This window comes from Chinchilla lanigera, unplaced genomic scaffold, assembly GCF_000276665.1.
Source record: "Chinchilla lanigera isolate Chin_1 unplaced genomic scaffold, ChiLan1.0 scaffold00019, whole genome shotgun sequence".
Lineage (NCBI taxonomy): Eukaryota > Metazoa > Chordata > Mammalia > Rodentia > Chinchillidae > Chinchilla > Chinchilla lanigera.
In genome coordinates, this window is record NW_004955420.1 from 20987251 (window position 1) to 21001005 (window position 13755).

General features: G+C 44.0%; 1 protein-coding gene across 3 annotated transcripts in view; it reads right to left on the bottom strand.

Annotated features, from left to right (window-relative positions):
• Window positions 1-1946: 1946 nt before the first annotated feature.
• Kng1 (kininogen 1) overlaps window positions 1947-13755 on the bottom strand; it is a 26888-nt gene continuing 15079 nt past the window's right edge. Inside the window, exons 6-11 of one of the 3 annotated variants that reach the window (XM_005383266.2) lie at window positions 13585-13669; window positions 12363-12535; window positions 6935-7042; window positions 6724-6810; window positions 4507-4581; window positions 1947-2186 (exon numbers count right to left, since the gene is read on the bottom strand). In XM_005383266.2, the coding sequence (XP_005383323.1) occupies window positions 2106-2186; window positions 4507-4581; window positions 6724-6810; window positions 6935-7042; window positions 12363-12535; window positions 13585-13669 (609 nt within the window). In that variant the 3' untranslated portion in view covers window positions 1947-2105. Of the gene's footprint in view, window positions 2187-3543; window positions 4582-6723; window positions 6811-6934; window positions 7043-12362; window positions 12536-13584; window positions 13670-13755 lie in introns of those variants that run through there. The other 2 variants (XM_013513316.1, XM_005383265.2) reach the window with 2 other exon arrangements.

Below are 13755 nucleotides of genomic sequence, written 5' to 3' on the forward strand. Positions count from 1 at the left end.
CCTGTGAAACAAAGGCTGAAGGTAAAAGCTCTAAGTGATTGAACATGAGCATTTCTGTGAGGTCTCCGGATGGTGCTTTACTTTCTGGCCATCTCTGGGGAGAGCCTGACGTCCCATCTCTTTGGGAAGCTGGAGCTTCCGGAAGAGTGGACGTTACCATTTCCCCTGGGAGCTCTGAAGGGCCCTCACTGGCACCTCGGAGAGGTTACTCCTCTCCCACAAGGTAAAGATAAGTGCCTTGGCTCACAGGGAGCACGGGCGTGGGACGGATTGGGGTGGGGCCAAAAAGTCTGTATTCTCCTGTGAGTTAAGTCTTTCGGAATCAAGCTCAGCAGGGAATGGAGGGTGGGGGAGATGCCAATAAAGGCTTCCTGTTTGAGGAGTTAGACCTCGGAAGCATAAAGAATGTGGGCTGGACTGGACCCAAGGAAATTCCTTCGCTGAAGAGAAACATAAAGGGATGAAGCGCTGTGGTTCAAGGCCAACGTCCTAAACCTGGATGTGCCTGGGGCTTCAGAGTCACAGGAGAGTGCAGCTATTTTAAAAGCGAGGAAGGTCGGGCCTGGGAGTGTGGCTCGGTGTTAGAGCACTTGCCCAGCCTGTCCAAGGCCCGGAGTTTAATCCTTAGCGCTGAAAAAAAAAAAAAAGTACGCGAGGCAGGTGCTGAGTCATCGGAAATTCAAGTTTAGGATCTCTAATAAAGGCTTGAAGAGGAAACGGTACTTCTTGCTGGTAAATAAAAGGAGAACCGTAGGTTGCATGTGTCATCCCTGAGTGTCACCTTCCCCTTGAAACATGCTGGTCTGGAGACAGCTGGAACGGGATTTGAGCCTCTGCATTCTGATTCACGCCACCCAGAATCTTCAGAATAATTGATGTATGAGAAAAACCGGCAGGGCCGGCACCGCAGGAACCGTACCAGGAACGCTGGAGCCTACTTCGCTCTCCCAGTTGTGCCCCACGCTGCTTTTCCAAGTTGGCCCCTCCGCCTTGACAGCATCCTGCAGACACACTGGCTGGGTGGGTTGGAGATTCCACAGGCGACCATGGGGCGGACCCGGTCTCTCTTCCACGTGCTTGACTTCCCAATGGGACGGTGAGCTCTTTGAGGTCAAGGACTTGTGTCTTCTGAAACGTCTCCTCTTCCCAGGACTTCAGGCTACTCAACTATAGTTTACCCTGTGTGTTTCTCAGAATAGCACCAGCTACAGTGACATATTTGAAGTTTTTTTGATTCAGATCTTGACCGCCTCAGAGCCGGAAATGATCAGTGTGGTGTTTTGTTTTGTTTTTTGTAAAGATAATATTAATGGTAAAGCCTCGATCTGACCTGGTGGACTGGAGTTCAAAAGGTCTGAGTCTGAATGCCAGCCCTGGCACTTATTAACTGTGTGACCCTGGGCGGGGCACTGAGAGCTAGATTTTCCCGGAAAGGGAAGCTCCTTACGGGGCCTCAGAAGGGCTGTGAGGGTACAGCTGTACTCCAAAGGCAAATGGCCTGACACAGTCCGTGGCCATCACCGCATTCAAAGTTAAAATTTGTCACCGTTCATTTCTATGTCCTCTTTTACCCAAATCGGAACGATATCTCCAAGTTATCTTTACACTCAAAGGTTAGATATTTTCTGATGGTGGAAAGTCAGTAGGCATCCTATTAACCAAGTTTTTTTCTTCTTTGGTAGTGGTCTAGATTATAAACTCAATAATAAACACGTCTAACTATTCCTAGTTTTAGCAGGACTCAAGGGGGCAGGGAAGAAGGGAGGGAGCAACGTGAGCTAAACCCTTCGTTTAGCGCCCAGGACAACCATGACCCTGATGCTGGTAGGCAGACCCCACCTAAGGAGTCCTGCCTCGGGCAGTGAGCCTGGCTGGCAGAACTGCAGTGCGGGTGATCCGCTGGAATTGGCCAGAGGATGGCTATGGCGGAAAGGAAACCACTGTGAATCACTCAAGTCTGAACTTTATTTCCCCCAGGAACAGACTGGTAAGTTGGCATTCTTCTCTATTAAGTGTTAGCCCGTATTTCTTCTCGTCTCCGCTCAAGGCTGCCGGCAGCAGTTGTTGGAGGCTATCGTACCAGGCCTGAAGAATCCGCCCTCCGGTCAAGAGACCGTTCTGTTGATTGTTGGCTCTGCCCCTGCCTTTAGGGGTCGGCCCTTGTACTCGCAGGACCTTAGGTGCCTCTGTAAGTATAGTAAAACCCTGTTAATTTTATATTATTGTTCAATTTAAAAAGAGTGAAACAGCCGGTTGACAAGGTGAAAGTTTCTCCTGATATTATTGGTTCTTTATTTAAAATGTCAACAATATTTGAAATGAACTACAAACTCAGAGCTCCAGCGCATCTAATAAAGTGAAATAGCAGGGACATTCACATCCACATTAGGTAGCTGTTAACAGTCCTGCCTGGCTTCTCTAGGCTGAAACACAGCATGGGTTATAGACTATCTGCTTTCCTTGCACTAAGGCAATGAAAGAATATTAGTCTCTTTCATGATTTTAAGGTGAGGTAAAGAGGAATTTCCTCATTCAATTTCTTTCTTTTTTTTTTGAGACAGGGTCTCACTATGCACTTCAGGCTGGGCTTGAGCTCACTCTGTAGCCCAGGCTGGCCTCCAACTTGCAGCAATCCTCCTGCTTCAGCCTCTCAAGTGCTGGGATTACAGGCATGCATCACCATGCCCAGTGAAAGCCTGCTTTTATATTACTTCCTGTGATTTTCATCCTTATCATTAAACTCAAAGCTTCTGAAAACAAAATATTACTCAGTCTAACATCAAAAATAGACCAAAAACTCCTCTTTGAAACCCTTGTTGCAAAGAATAGTTAATGGGTAAACAGAAATTATTGACTTAGGAGAAACACCCTTATTTAGATAGGCAATGACCCAAATATACTGGACAAAGAGGAGTACCTATTTCATATAAGTAGTCCCTTGCAAAAACAGAAAGTCAATTTAATTTACTTTCTCTTTTCTTTCCCTTTGGCCAACTTTTCTTTCTTATTATTCATCTTTTGTACCTGGAAGTTTTTATATTTTTATCCGATTAATAAACCCAGCACTCACTCTTTTTATTTAAAATTTTTGTTTAGAGTACTGGGAATCAAACTCAGGACCTTGCGCTTGCCAGTCAGATGCTTATGCCACTGAGCTATATCCCCAGCCCAGCACTCAGTCTTTTGATTTCCCTTATTTTCACACACACTTAGGGGTCAGGTGCCACAGTTTATTCAGAATAGAAAGAATCTCTGCATGAAAATTAATAACATACATTTTAAGGTACACATCCATTATCAGAGAAGCAAATTGCAGTGGGCCATAAGTTTGTCCATTTTCTATGCTAGTTTAGAAAACTTCTGAGGAAGACTGAGAAAGAACTTAGCACTCTTGCACTCAGTTTTATGAAGTCCATAGAGACTGATGAGGTCCGGCGTGGTGGGGCACACCTATAATCCCAGCACTCGGCAGGCTGAGGCAGGAGGATCATTGAGAGTCCAAGACCAGCCTGGGCTACAAAGAGAGCTCAAGCCAGCCTGAACTGCATAGTGAAACCCTGTCTCCAAAAGACCAAAAAAAAAAAAAAGAAAAAAAAAACCCAAAACCTCAAACACAGAGATTGCTGGTATCCCTACTGGGAATCTCACCACTTCTGTCTAGGCTGTTCTGAAGCTTCATGGAGTTTGGTGCCTCAGATCAGAATATTTATGTTTGCACAATGGAAAAAGGGATGATAAAGTGTTAAAGAAATATCATGGCTGTGTAAGTTAATCAAGAGCATCAAAGAGATCAAAATCATGAAATTCAATCTTATGCGTGATTTGAGGCTTTCTATCAGCTGGCTTCCAGGGCCGTCCGGGACATTTGGGGGAGGTTATTTCTGGAAAATCAGGTATCAGTTTAAAGGAAAGGCTGTCTGGTTCTATCACGATATCTGGGATCCAATCATCATCATTCTCTGTGGGAGCTGGCGGCGTGGTAGGCATTATGGCTTCAAGGAGATCTGAGTCCTGCAATCCAGAAACGGTAACTGCTACGCCTGGCTGGGCTAGGAAAGGAGTGGGTGTTGGCCCTCTGGTCTTCGCCTCTGTCTGGGTGGAAGATGTAGTACTATCTTCAGAAGAGCTTGCCAAGTGCTCTGTTCTGCCGCCATTGTGCTTTCCTTGGCTTTTGTCTTTATTTTTATGTTTTCCATGGCCATGACCATGCTTAGGCTTATTTTTATGTTCATGATCAAGGCCATGTCCTCTTTGATGTTTATGATCATAGTCAAGTTCAGGCTGATATCCATGACCAAGACCATGTTCCTGGTGGTGACCATGGCCAAGGCCATGTTGTTTTTGGTGTCCATGGCCAAGGCCATGCTTATATCTATGGCCATGGCCAAGGCCATGTTTTGTTTGCCTTTTGTGGCCCCAGCCATGCCCAGGAGTAGGTTCTTGTTCTTTTTCTGGATCCTGCTGTTCATCTTGCACAGGTGCCGTGGAAGTGTAGGGTGGACTTACGATTGTTTCTTCTGCTGTCTGTTTTTGTGCTGTTCGGAAAGGTGAAAAGCCTGGAGGCCTTCTCATCAGTGTCATCTAAACAGGAAATATTAAGATGAACGCATTACTGCAAAAACCATGCTATCAGTGAAGAAAGAAGAGATCTGGCAGTGTTATTTTCGTTTATGATAGGGCAGGTCTTTGCTCGATCTTAAATACTATGTCAACTTGCCAGAAAGGATAAATAATATTTTATCCTCTTGTGATTGATCTTAAAATTTGTGGACATTAATTTCTTTGTGTGTTTTGTTTTGTTCTTTGTCTTTTTGAGACAGGGTCTCGCTATGCAGTTCAGGCTGGCCTTGAGCTCACTTTGTAGCCCAAACTGGTCTCGGATTCACAACGATCCTCCAGCCTCAAACTCCTGAGTGCTGGGATTACAGGCGTGCACCACCACGACTGTTTGTTGTTCTTAATCATACTCTAAAATAAATTGGAGAGTTTTGTCTTTATCTGGAAAAACTGAGTGAACTGCCTCATCTCTACTGTATCTCGTAAGCCTATGATTATGTAAGTCCATGTCACACTACGTACTAATTGATACTATTTCTATTACCATTACCATTACTGCTGTAATCCTAAAAAGCCATAAGTATCTTTATGAAGGAAATGTATAGGGGCCTGGGATATAGCTCAGTGGCATAAGCGTTTGCCTGGCAAGTCTGAGGTCATGAGTTCGATTCCCAGTACCCAAAAAGAAAGAAATGTACAGGGAGCTTGTACCCATGATTGCTTTGTTGACCTTAAACACATTAGGACACGATCCTGAACTTGACATGCAAACTTTGTGTAAAGTTGTGTTAGATTATCTGCATACATACACATGACAAGAACACAAAGCAGAAAATAGAAGAGGCAAATAGTACTAAAGATATGAATTTGTGAGTCATTGCCACCAACACTTGTATCACCTGTGAGAACATAATAGTTGTACACAGTGTTCGGTGGGCAGTCACTGTAGGATTTGGAGTTAAGCCAGATTCTCTAGTCACCTGTTTTATGATGAAGAAGATGGGCTCTGATTTGAACTATACTTGCTTCAGAGCACTACTAGCTTCATTTTTCTGCAAAATAAGATTAATGTCGGCACCTGCCTCATAGAGTTATAAGGATGAGTGGACAATGCAAAGCATTCTGTACAGTGCCTGGGGCAGGTAAAGTACTTACTAACATTGTCATTTACTCTGAGATTTTAGCGGCTAACGTTCAGTGTCTCACCTTGAACAATGGAGGAAATGCTACTTACCTCCCTTTTGAAGAGGCTTACAATGATGAGGCTTACAATGAGGATTACATTGAGGCTTACATTGAGGCTTACAATGATGGTGCAAGCGAATGCTTTTCATACTTGAAACATGTGCATGACCGGGGGATCTTTTTATTTATTTATTTATTTTGTTCATTTTTGTTTTGTTTTGTTTTCTTCCGCAACCAGGAATCGAACTCACGATGTTGCGCTTGCCAGGCAGGTGCTGAGCCGCTGAGCTAAATCCCCAGCCCCTGGGGGATCTTTTTAAAATGTGGATTCTGATTGGGTAAATGTAGGATGGGCGTATCTCACGGTGCTCTGTGGTTGGGGTGCTGTGTCTGCCCCAGGCACACCATGAAGGCGAGGAACCAGTAGCGGCGGCTCCCAGGAGGGACCGCGGCTCACTACCACCCCGTAGACCGTCCAAGGACATGCGTGAATGAGGAGAGATCAAGAGAATTGCTGCTTTCCTTTCTAGCCATTAAAAAAAAAAAAGAGAGAGAGAGATCAGGGACTCAGGACGTTCCTCAGCGGCCCAGCGCTGTTTCTCATGTATAAGGCCCTGGGTTCAATCCCCAGCACCATAAAAAAGTTTTTAAAAAAAAAGAGATCACCGCAAAAATATGAGAATTCTTCCTGCTTTATAAAAACAGTCCCCTCCCCAATTTACTTCAGTAATAATTCATTTTCAACTCCTTTTTCTTCTTCTTTTTTTTTTTTTTTTTCTCTTTTTGAGACAGGGTCTTGCTATACAGTCCAGGCTGGCCTTGACCTCACTTTGTAGCCCAGGCTGGCCTCGAACTCGCAACAATCCTCCTGCCTCAGCCTCCTGAGTGCTGGGATTACAGGCATGCACCACCATGCCTGGCCTCAACTCTCTTTTCAAAAGGAGCAGAATGAGCCCATCCTTACTGTAATTAGAACTGTACCTTTCCTAGTTTTTCACAGTTGACAGTAGGGTAGATTTTTTTCTCCCAAGGTATCACATAAACCTCCGCATTGCAGGTCAGACGTTTCTATTCATGAAAACAGAAGCCAAAAGAGAGACCAGTGTTACTCCTGAGATACTTTAACAAGTGGTCCTTTACAATGTAAAATAGGTTTCCAGTGAAAAAAGTAGACCAGTGCGCTGTTACTCACACCAGGGCTTTTGGTCCCACAGCTTTCAGTTAATTCTTCATTGCTTTCTTTGGAACATGTGGTTTCGCTGGCTGTGAACTCAATAGAAAATTTCTTCCCAGCCACGATCTGGAACATTAATTAGCATAAAATAAGTGCTTAATAAATATCTGTATAATAAATTGTATTCTTTTCCCCTAGGGGAGAATCTTGATGGTTAAGAATTGTATACAATGCTGACCAACCTGAATTACATACCAAAAAAGTACAAATACTCGATACCAAAATTTTCAGTTTGTATTTATATTTAAAATATTTGGCTGGCCAAGGATATAGCTCAGTGGTATAGCGCCTGTCTAGCAAGTCCAAAGTCCTGAGTTTGATTCCTGGTACCAAAAAAAAAAAGAAAACAAACTTCAATAAAACATTTGGCTGTGAGTTGGTCCCATTTCCTTTTCTAAATGGAAGAAAAGTAGGATATAATTTTTTTTCTGAATTGTATTGGTCAATAGCTGCAAAATACACTAGTAATTCAAGGGTCCAAGTTGTAGTAGAATCAAAGAAGTAGGAAGAAAAACCTGAATGTTTCCCTCAAGTATACCTATTTCCTGCCAAATCTTTTTTTTTTTTTCTTGTCGTTTTGAGACAAGGTCTCGCTATGCAGTTCAGGCTGGTCTTGAGCTCACTTTGTAGCCCAGGCTGGTCTCGAACTTGCAGCGATTCTCCTGCCTCAGCCCCGCTATTGTTGGGATTATAGGCATGCGCCACCATGCCCGGCCGCACCAAATTTCTCAACCCTCTTATTTAGTATTTGCTTGTAAAATATTTGTGTAGGTAATATTTTCTAACTACTGAAAGAACCTATGCCTTATATTTTTATTGATCTGGAGGGACAGCCAGTATTTTAACAAAAACTAGTTACTGGGTGATAGCATAGTGTCTTGTAAAAGCAAAACTTGTCTTTTACAAAACTGTAAAAGTCTTCTTATAAAAGCAAACTATGAGTCTTCTCTCTCTTTATGCTAGAGATACTTCAACAAGTGACCCTTACAATGTAAAATAGATTTCCAGTGAAACGGGACACGTGGATGTAGAGAGGAGAGACACAGGAAGAACTAAACTATCTTATCTGGTATTGTTTTGCTCCATAAGTATGGCTATGTTTTTATTGATTTTTTTGGCTATGTTTTTATGTAGGAGGCAATGAATCTTAGCATATTATTTTACATAAAATAGTTTTGGTAAAAGCCTGCATGGTGCCTTGGGAAGTCTCCCGGGACAGTGTAAGAGCTAATTCCCCAGGTCAACACTGCCCAGGAATATCTCCCCAAGATAAGGGAGCGCCTAGGCCTAGGTAACCCTCCATGACCCTGCCTGGGCAGTTCTATCTCCTGGCCCTAGGTAAACATTGTAACCCTAAAGGAATGCATAGGTTGTAAAAAAGGAGACAAATGGAATATAATGGGGGAAACATCTATCACGGTTAGACATGTGACCTGCAACTGACCTGGGGTCCAACAGGCTGAGAGAAACACCGTATGCCCACTGGGGTCAGCCAATGTAACATCCCAATCTGTTGCCAATGGAAACCAAAATGTATATAAGGTGAAACAAAGTTGGCCATTGGCCCGCTTCCAGATTGGCAAGGGAAGTGAGAGTGGCTAGCCTCAAATTAAACTCTGGCTTTGTTCTCAGTAGATTCGGGTCTCTTGTGGAATACAGCCCAATTTGTGCCAGGGGAATTTCTGCCGTAACATTTAGAATGAACTCATTAACTTTTAAAAGTCTAGGTATGTGTGGAAGTTGGGGAGGAAGATTCCTAGAGAGATCTAGAGTCTACACTTTGGAGTTTATGAATTCTCTAGCTCCTTTCAGGTGTGTATTTTAAATCAATCATTTTCTCTTGACATTAACGTCAGTTAATATGCCAGGCATGGTGGCACATGCCTGTAATCCCAGCACTCAGGAGGCTGAGACAGGAGGATCCTGGGAGTTTGAGGCCAACTTGGACTACACAGTGAGCTCAAGCCTAGCCTGGGCTACACAGCAAGACCCTGTCTCAAAAAACAACAACAAAACAACAACAAGTTGGTCAATGTAATATCAGCTAAGAAAACTGACAGTCTGTGATGCAAACCACAGTTTATGACTTAACTCTATTCCAGGCCCAGAAGGGAGGAATTAGGCAGAACTAGGAGTATTTTCCATTCTAAGGCTGCAGGATCATGTCCCTATTGTCATGACTATCAAGCACCATTCTTATCAGAAGTCTTCCCAGCTCAAATCTATCCTACCCAAGTTTTATTTTTAAAGTAGAGAACAGCCAGTATCTATATAAATGCTCATATAATTTCCAAATACATTTTAAAAATTAAAGAAAGTAACTAGAAGGATACAAATATTCATCAGAGCTCAGGATGTAGAAGGCCTTCCTTAGGTGAAACATGGAGGAAGGAAACAAAATAAGGAGGCCAAGCTTAGGTTTGGCTGTAGCCAAAAATGAAAACTGATTCTCAAAAATCACAATAAGCAAAGTAAAAGGCAAACTGGGCAAACCACAACGCAGATCAGAATTCTCATGCAAGTAAAGCCCAACACTAAGAAATAAACAAAGTCCTGAGCAGGCAGGTCAGACAAGAAGTTAAAAGAGGCCTGGGGGCGGTGGCGGGGGAGGGGACAAGGTTCAGTTTTCTTTTTTGTTTTTTTTTGTTTTTTTTGTACCAGGAATCAAACTCATGACCTCAGGCTTGCCAGGCAAGTGCTTATCCTGCCGAGCTACATCCCCAACCCCACGAGGTTCAGTTTATCAGCCAAAGACATACACTTGAGAAAGCAGTGCAGCGAACTTAATCGTCCGTGCTGCCAAGGATGGAAACAGCGGCTGTACCTGGTGTTCACTGGGTATCAGCCGTGGGCAGCGCACAGCCTCAGTCAGAGCTGGTAGGGGTAGAATTCAAATCAAGATCCCCAACTAGCAGCTTGTACTTGGTTGGTGCGAGTATGAATTGGCACCACTGCTAGTAATGTGGCAATTTGGCAATTTATATCAAAAGTCTCAGATAACGCATATTTCTTCGACTTTGTTCAAGGAAAGACTTCCAAATATACATACATAGATTTTTTTTTTTTTTGGTCTTTTGGAGACAGGTTCTCCCTATGCAGTTCAGGCTGGCCTTGAATTCACTTTGTAACCCAGGCTGGTCTTGAACTCACAACGCTCCTGCCTCAGCCTCCCGAGTGCTGGGATTACAGGTGTGTGCCACCACGCCCGGCCTACATGCACTGATTTTTGATGTTTATTCATTGGAGCAGAGAGGCAGGGGAAATATCCACGGCCTCAGGCCCAGCAGCATGGGGGCAGGGGAGATTCGGGAGAACTGGCATCTCATTTGGGTTGGAAATGCATCCACCCAGGATTAAACATGTAAACTCAGGCAAAACGATAAAATAAACCAGGTGTGGTGCTGCAAGCCTGTAATCCCAGCACTCGGGAGGCTGAGGCAGGAGGATCATTTCAAGTTCGAGGCCAGCCTGGGCTACAAAATGAGCTCAAGGACAGCCTGAACTGCATAATGAGACGCTGTCTCAAGAAGTAAAAAAAAAAAAAAAAAAAGTAATTGAGAACGTAATGTATATTTAATTTTACAGCCTCTTTTTTTCATTGAATATTGCTTTTTTTTTGGTACCGGGAATCTAACTCAAGACCTTGCGCTTACCAGGCAGGTGCTTGTGCCACAGAGCTATGTCCCCGGGCCCCTCCACTGAATACTGTAACACAAGACATTTCCCACATCTCCCTAAGGTATTTTTAAATTCCACTTAACTTTCCATTGTAAAGAGATGCCAGACATTATCTAATTATTTGAATTATTTTGACAGCTTCCCACTTTTTTTGTTCTTATAATTAAAACCACAGTGAATATCACTGTTTTAAAGACTTCTATTTTAGATTCCTAAAAATCCAATCCCTGAACCAAAAGTATGCGTTTTTAATAAAGAATTTGCTCACCACACTGTGAGGCTTTTGTTGGCTTGTTGCAACAACTCCAGTGGGGTTACTTTCTTTCAGTTTGTGTTAAGGGAAGCCTTCTGAGCCTTCAGAGCAGGAGTCTGTCCATAGAGGTGATGGCCATGGGATGTTGGAGTTGGTAGAGATTTGGACTCTATTTATTTGTTCGTTTATCATGGTACTAGAAATTGAAACCAGGGCCTTCACGCTGAGCTACATCCCCAGCCTTTTTCAATTTTCTTTGATTTTTTTTTGTTGGTGGTGTTGTTCTTTTTGAGACAGGGTCTCTCTATGCAGTTCAGGCTGGCCTTGAGCTCACTTGGTAGCCCAGGCTGGTCTCAAACTCACAACAATCCTCCTGCCTCAGCCTCCTGAGTGCTGGGATTACAGGTGTATGCCACCACGCCTGGCTAATTTTCTTTGATTTTGAGACAAGATCTCACTAAATTGCTAAATTGCCCAAACTGAGTTTAAACCTGAAATCCTCCTGCCTCAGCCTCCCAGAGTGCTGGCGTTATAGAGGTGTACCACCACATCTTGGGCTCTTGTTTACAAAAGCCAAAGCTACCTAAGGTCACCTACGATACAATGGCAGATGCTGTGGTGAAGTTGGTGTTCTGACTCCATGTGGGGGGGCTCCTTATCCTCTATTGATGGCCATGAGGAGAGAGATGTAAGGGAGAGGGAAAAGTAGGAGAAATAAGGTGGAGATAATGGAGATAAAGGTGTCAAAGTCTAAAGACCTGCACACCTGTAATCCCAGCTCTGGGGAGGCCAAGGCAGGAGGATCAAGAGTTCCAGTCCTGTTCTGGATAACTTGGTGAGAACCTGTCTCATAACAGAAAAGGGCTGAGGAGGTAGCTCAGTGGGAAGACCCTAAGTTCCACTCCCAGGACCTCAGAAAGAAAGAGAGACAGAGAGACAGAGAGAGAGAGAGAAAGAAAGAGAAAAAGAGAAAGAAAGAAAGAAAGAAAGAAAGAAAAGAAAAGAAAAGAAAAGAAAAAAGAAAGAAAAGAGAGAAGGAAAGTAGAAAGAAAATGGAAGAAAGAATGTGGAAAGTCCAGCCAGTTATGGGCTGAGCCCAAGACGCTGAATCTTACACAGAAATGAGTCTGAGAAGGCATAGAATAAAAGTCTTTTCCTAACCCTAAATTTTAGCAAAATACACCGTCTGGTGGTTTATATCGCGCTGTTGTTGACATGGGTATCCTAGTTGATCTTCACGGCAGTCATTTACACGTAGAACACAGAATGTTTTAAGAGGCTTTTCTGAGATCACACGTCAAGCACGCTGCCTAGTTGGGATTTGGAGCTCAAGTCTACCAAAGCTCATGGCCAGCTCTACTGCTTCCCAAATCAGAGCCCAGACTCAGGGTGAAAGTAGTAAGCAATTTGGACACAGACTCTAGCGCTGATGCTTTTGTGACGTACTTTACACACCTGTACTGTAGCTCTTTTCACAGCTTCAATCTTGAAATAGAAAGTTTCATTGTTCCCTGCATTCAGCTTCTTAATGGAATGAGTTAGCATGTCCTGCAGCTCTGGGCTGTCCACGGGTATGTGTGTGGGGCAGCCGGGGCAAATTTGGACGGGTGGCTGTACAAAATCCAGCGCTGAAATAATCAGACTTTAAGTCAGCATGTGCACGGAAGAAGCAGGAGCCTAGCCTAGCATCTGCCCCCCACGAGACCCGGAACCCGCTTTTGTAGAGTGCCACACGCTGTCCAGACCCGGTAGCCAGCCAGGGGAGGTTGTCTGTGTGACGTTCACTTCCTGTCTCTCCTCTGTGCCCTCTGCAGACACAGCCAGTGTGTTTCGGGAAACAGTCAACCAAAAGGTATGGGGGGTTCAGTCAATATAGGGTTCAGTCAATATGCTACATTTGCCCTGAGTTTTTGCATCTTTGATAGAAACTGTAAAAAGCAGTGCTTAATTTACCTTCATTTATTTTTTTGTCATTTTGAGACAGAGTCTTCTTACGCAGTTCAGGCGGCCTTGAGCTCACTTTGTAGCCCAGACTGGCCTCGAACTCGCAACAATCCTCCTGCCTCAGCCTCCCGAGTGCTGGGATTACAGGCATGCGCCACCACGCCAGACCACAATGCTTAATTTAAAGGCGTGACTCTAATGGAAAATGTTTCAGTCTTGCAGCTCCGAGAAGCAGACAGTGTCAGTAACACGTCGCCTCATGGAGCGTATACAGCTATTTTCCAAGTGTGAGAAGAGCCAATTCTTGTTAAGAAATGCTAATTTGACCAAAAACTCTTGCTATCTCCTCTTCCTTCATTATAACATGGAGGAAAAACTAAGTAATTAGGAGGATTTTTTTTCTGAGTGGTTAAAAATAAGATAGTTTTCTCCAATTCACAGCACCAGATTTAAGAGCAACTGGTACATCAGAAAGACCCGCTGGCGCTGTCCCTGAAGACCAGCTTTGCCCACAGAACACACGATTTCCTTTCTGCCCCCACGTTCCCTGTGGACACTTGCAGAGCAGTCACGGCTGGGCAGGGAAGGATGCAGGGTTCTCAGAAAGGCCTGGGGGTTGCAAAGGCCTGGTGTGGTATCATGGGAACAGAGGCACAGTCTGTCCGTAAAGACGTAGCCGGCTGTCCCGGACCACTGTCTCCCTGCTGGGAGGCCGACGTGTGTCATCGCTCACCTGGGTAAAGTTCACAGCTTTGTGAGAACGAACCGAGTCTTTGTTGAGGGTCCACGAACGCATTATCTACACATTCGCCAGCATCCTGGGTTTTAAAAAACATAAGTTAAAAACATTTTTGAGAATGTTTAAACAGCTAAAACTAAAAAAAATAGGAGCTGAATGTAGTGG